Source organism: Limulus polyphemus, unplaced genomic scaffold (genome assembly GCF_000517525.1).
Source record: "Limulus polyphemus unplaced genomic scaffold, Limulus_polyphemus-2.1.2 Scaffold8057, whole genome shotgun sequence".
In the NCBI taxonomy this organism is placed as follows: domain Eukaryota; kingdom Metazoa; phylum Arthropoda; class Merostomata; order Xiphosura; family Limulidae; genus Limulus; species Limulus polyphemus.
The window spans coordinates 21,005-26,493 of record NW_013673667.1 but is presented as its reverse complement, the minus strand read 5'-3'; the positions used below and the strand labels follow the sequence as shown (position 1 = coordinate 26,493).

Below are 5,489 nucleotides of genomic sequence, written 5' to 3'. Positions count from 1 at the left end.
TAAAGATTCATCTGTGAATTTATTAAGTCAAAGTCTGAGAATAAATACTATAAGTTTTCATTTTAGCTCAAGGATATCTAATGTATTGATGTGTAAATCCTCGGAAGCTTTTATAATAATATAGGGGTGTAAAGAAGTAAATTCTGAAATGTAGACAAATAAAAAGGGGATATATAAAAGTGAAAATTGAGAATTTATTTAAGTGTTTACTTTTGAAATTGAGAAATTAATATTTCTGTAATATTAAAATTTGAATTATAAGCTATGTTTTGATGCCAAGTTTATTGACCTACCTTAATAATAAAGTAGTTTAATTAAATTTTGAATGTAACTCTGTAAAAAGGTTGTGACATGCACATTTTGACCCGCCCTTGTCTCACAGGTTAATAGTGTTGTTCACCATGTACTTTTATATGTTTTATAGGATTCTAGGATTTCTTAGTAAAATTACTCTAAAAATTCAAGTGCACTGTTCCAAATTTAAGAATAATATTTAATAATATGAAAAATTATGAATTTTTACTTTTGTTAATATTCTTTAAATCCAGGGTCATCATATCTACATCCTATTAATTAATTATTGTTATTATTGCTTATGTAAATTGAACCAATCTTTGTGTGTTTATGAGACTTAGATGCATATTAGTAAATTTTGTTTTAATATTTTATACTGTGTAGCCCCAAAATAGGTATTTGCTTGTTAACTTCTGCTAAATGAACATTAATGCACTAATTATTGTAGCCCTGCCAAAAAAAGAACCAGAGTTTTTAGATGGGTTAAAACCAGTGAATCTCCCAGAAGGTCAGTCTGGACGTTTGGAAGTTCTTATTAAATCGGATACCAAACCAGAAATCAAATGGTATGAATATGTTTTTTTTTTCATGATATATATGTTAATGAGTAATAGATTGAAAAGAAATGTGCATAACTCATAGTATTTGGCTACAAATTCTGTTTATAACAAGTTTTTAATTGATATGATTTCTCACATCCTTGTTGAAGAATGATTTGTTTGGAAAGTAGAACAGTTTTGTTTTGATACACATTCTTGTACAGATTTTTTTAAGTCCAGGACATTAAACTTCTTCCAAAGAAACAAAAATAAATACGTTATCTAACACAAATGTAAATCAAGGACGATTGTAAACTAGTATAACTTGGCATTTTCAAGTTACAGAACATAGATATTTTTGGAGCTAAGCTTATCTTACATAATATGTTGAATGGTTGATAACAGCCTAACAAGAGATTCTAACATTCTACTGTTTAAGTAACAGTTATTCTTTCTCAAAGTAATTATACTGCCCTCTTTATATGCTTGTTTCCAATATGATACCTTACCTCTTCCCACATATTAGCTTTCTTTGATTTTGTGCTACCCCATATATGCAACCTTGAGGGTCCCACCTAAATTCATGTTTCATGTGATATTGCTGCACTATAGCATGCAAATGTGCATGTCATAAACCTCCACCAATAGGAGTGCAACACACCTTCCTAGCACAGCTGACTCCCTCTATACTGATTATTTAATCATTCCTTCTTGATTTGGGATTCATGTGTAATGACAGAACTTTTTTTCACAGGTGAATATTTCAGATATGGACGTATTTTTAATGGAAGTATTTATAAATATGTTTCTTGTTGTGGAAGTGTTTATTGTTTAATTTTTGCTTTCCAACATTTTCTGCACCTGCAGATTTTGTGACCTTTTATTTCCACATTATTATTTTATAAGTGTCAGTAACTTCCATTTTGTCTGGTTTGAGATAACAAGATATTGTTCACTCTAGTCTAGCAACTACATTGACATTGGGTTTGTCTATGTATGTTGGGGAAAGTGATGGCTTTTGTGTAGCAGGTGGTGGAGTAGTTCATGCAGTCTGGGCCTTCTTTTGTACCTGACCTACTTCCATACGTCTGTTCACGACAGAAGGTATTTTATGGGGTTTTCCCACCACCTACCTATGCCTTATCTCATACTCATGCTGAGCTTTTTTCATCATTTTGTGACTGGGTTTCTCAGGTATGTTTCTTTTCTTCTCTTGGTAATTCATTCCTTGCTTCTTCCTTTTATGTTTTTTACTTCCCATCCAGATATGCCAGTCCATATTCAATTACTTTTACCACTACTTTGGTACATGCACGTCTCATCCTCCTTCCTTTGTTACCACATACGACTAGACGTGACTTCATGCTTGGAGTCAGATCCTCTGTTTTTTGTTCGTCTTACTTAAGCTTTCCCACCTTCATCTTACACTCTCTACCATTTCCATTATTTTACCTCCATTCTCCTTCAGGGGGTGGTACATCTGTGTTGGTTAGTCAACCTGGAGAAGTCTCATCTCACAACCATATAGTTTCTTATTCATTTGGGTGTTTTTCAGTTTTCATCTCCACAGGGTCCAGTCTTCTCCTCTTCTTTTGAAAGACATGGAGTGATTAGTTTCTTATGCTCTATCCTCTCCTTCTCTCAATGTGTGTGTGAGGTTTCTCTCTTTTGGGGACTTGGGCTTCTATGGAATCCCGTATCCCCTTGGATCATGCTCATTGATGACATATACAGTGGACTCTGCATGATCTCTGGTTCCTTTCTTGGGATTCCTTTTCCTCCACTATTCTCCTTCCTTATTCAAGCACTTCACTTGGTGACTTGATAAAACCAGTACCATAAAGGGTGTTCCTCTTCCTTCCTTTCATCCGGATCCCCATCTGTTTCCAGATGCACTCATGTGAATTTGGGTTTTGGATCATTTACTTATGATGGTTCATGGAGATCTAGTGATTACACATACACTCAACTCTGCATTTGTTTCCTATATCAGTCACCAGAGGGACACTCCCTCTGTTTCCATGCTCTTAACCTTCTTTTCTGGGACCATTTTTTACAAGTATGTCTAATAGCATGTTATATTCAGGATGCCCTGAATTGTATTGTGGATTATCTCTCAAGGTCCAACAAGACACTACCTACAGAGTGGTGCCTTGACCTTCTGAACATTCCTCTTATAAATATTTTGCCATTCATCTGAACAGCATACTTCCTATTTTCTGGTCCCCAGTTCCTCTTCCCTCAGCTCTATGTGTGGATGTGCTCAGTTGAGACTGGTCCAACTTTTTCTCTATGCCTACCCTCCTATTCATCTTCTCCCTCATGTGTTGTGTCCTATTGATAGCTTTATACTAGCTGACTCAGTCATGGTTTCTTTTATTCAACCTTCTTTGGTCCTCCCCTCCTCTTCTTCCACCCCTTTCATTTCGATACTCGTTCAACTATACTCCTCTTTCTCCAATCCAGTAGTGTTGTCACTCTGACTTCTAGTGTTGGTTTTCTCCAGTCCCTTGCAAAATGTTGCAGATTCTCTTCACACATAGCTTTTCTTGTTATGTTCATTCTTCCTCCCTCCTTTTCAATCCACGAAAATTACACTCTTTTCATAGTTGGTCTCTGTGTTGTGTTGTTTCCCTTTCCCTCCCTTCTATCCCCCATCTTTCTAAAATTTTTTATGGCTGTTCAGCCGAGGCTTATTGTATTCAACCATTGCTGTCTATAGGGCAGCTCTTCCTCCTACTTATGTGTTTTTCCTTTGACATCACGTATTCTCCTCTCCTGTCTTTTCTATGCTCTTTCGTTCTTTTTGCCACCTGCATCTTCCTTGTCCTGCAGTCCTTCCTGATTGGGACCTGAATGCTGTTCTCCTCACCCCTACCCTTTCTCTGTTTGAACCTTTAGTCTATTGTTCCTTATGCTGTCTATTTATATTTCTTACTTGTGACTGTAGGAGTTCTGACATGTATGCCATTGCTGCTTGTAGTATTATTTTTCTTTGTTTTTATATTCTTTGTTTTCTTACTTGTATGTTTGTACTTAAGATGTCTGTTCTTCATGAAGGGACTGCATGAGCAATCCACTTCTAACTTTTATTCTCATTATAATTTGGATCATTTTATCTGTCCCATCATTGTGGTTCATTTTTATTTGGTTTGGGCTTGTCTTTTTCATGGTTCACACTCCTGTCTATTTATTCTTTGGTATTCCTCATCTTCCCAAGATATTTCTCCTTTTATGCTCATGGGACAGCTTCAGCAGCCTCATCCATCTAGCCTGTGCTTCATTGGATATTGTTTCACATCGACTCTTTTGGGTCTTGTCTTGTCAAACCTGACACCTTACTCTCTTTCTAGCTGCTCATTTCCATTGGTTGTTGAGGGAAATTGTGCAGGCTAATGTGTGGACTGGCCTTCGTGCTTTTGTCGCACATTATCTTCATCATCTGGCTATTTTTTCTTCTTTGGGATAAAGACTTCCTCCCATCGCCATTCTACCCATACCTTACCAGCTCCACAGTTTCTAGCTCATGGTGGGCCATTGAGGTTTCCTCCTGAGTGTGGCCAATTACACTCAGTAGAAAGAAAGTACGGCAGTGATATTCTGTTGGTGTACATGATGTGAACCTCCACCTACAGTGGAATGGACGAAAAATTCCAGAGAACACCTGGTTTTAGACTGGACATGATCCACCAAATGCAGTTCCCTGGCTTTCCCCCATCTTACCACTGACTGGATGTTGGTTCCTGGGCTCTCTGCTGTTGGATCAGCATAAGACCAGCCAACATAAGTACTCACACCTCCTCCTACCACGGGACAAATGAAAAATTACAGATGGTGCCTGCTTTTAGACTGGAGTTGACCCACCACATTTGCTTTCACCATCCTATCATTGCCAGGATGTTGGGTTTCTGGGTGGTCCGGTGTTCAATGTGTGGATAGACTATCATGAACATTACCAAAGTTGGTATAACAGAAGTTATTTTTTCCTTCTACTTTTTGCTATGGAGGTGAAGATAGTTGGGACCCTTCTCCTACTGCAGACGAGATGAAACACACCTAATACTGCCTGGTTTTGGACTGCAGTTTACCCGTCTCTTACAGTCTGGCTCTCCCTAGCCATGCTACATCCATTTTCCATACTTTGTTTCTGCCTGATTTGCTGACACATATTTCCACTGGTACAGTAGGAGTATGGTCTCCATTGGGTGTACTCCTGTGCTTTCATGGTATAGGGTGTCATGCTTCATGGGTTCTCTTTGAGTACTTTCTGAAGGGAACTCATCTAGGTAACTTTTCCATTGATTCCTCCACCACTTCATTGTGGGATTCTAATTAATATATGAGAGCATGTAAGGTATCATGTTGAAAGTTAACATTTTCTAACATTGAAAATGTATTTCTGATAGATACTTCCTACCTGTCCTCCCCACTTTTGGTGTATCATTTCTGCCTAATCTCGAAGTAAGGATTGAACAATCAGTATAGAGGGAATCAGCTGCACTAGGAGAATGTGTTGCACTCCTATACCATGTGAAAACACATGAATTCAGGTGGGAGCCTCAAGGATAGTAGGAGAATGTGTTGCACTCCTATACCATGTGAAAACACATGAATTCAGGTGGGAGCCTCAAGGCAAATGAAAACTAGTGCACGTAG

At 37.8% G+C, this 5,489-nt stretch overlaps 1 protein-coding gene across 1 annotated transcript in view; it reads left to right on the top strand.

Moving 5' to 3' along the window:
* LOC106475080 (obscurin-like) overlaps window positions 1-5,489 on the top strand; it is a gene marked incomplete at both ends in the record, with an annotated part of 29,961 nt that overhangs the window by 5,596 nt on the left and 18,876 nt on the right. Inside the window, one exon of the mRNA XM_013935773.1 lies at window positions 743-860. Coding sequence (XP_013791227.1) covers window positions 743-860 — 118 coding nt within the window. The remainder of the gene's footprint in view (window positions 1-742; window positions 861-5,489) is intronic.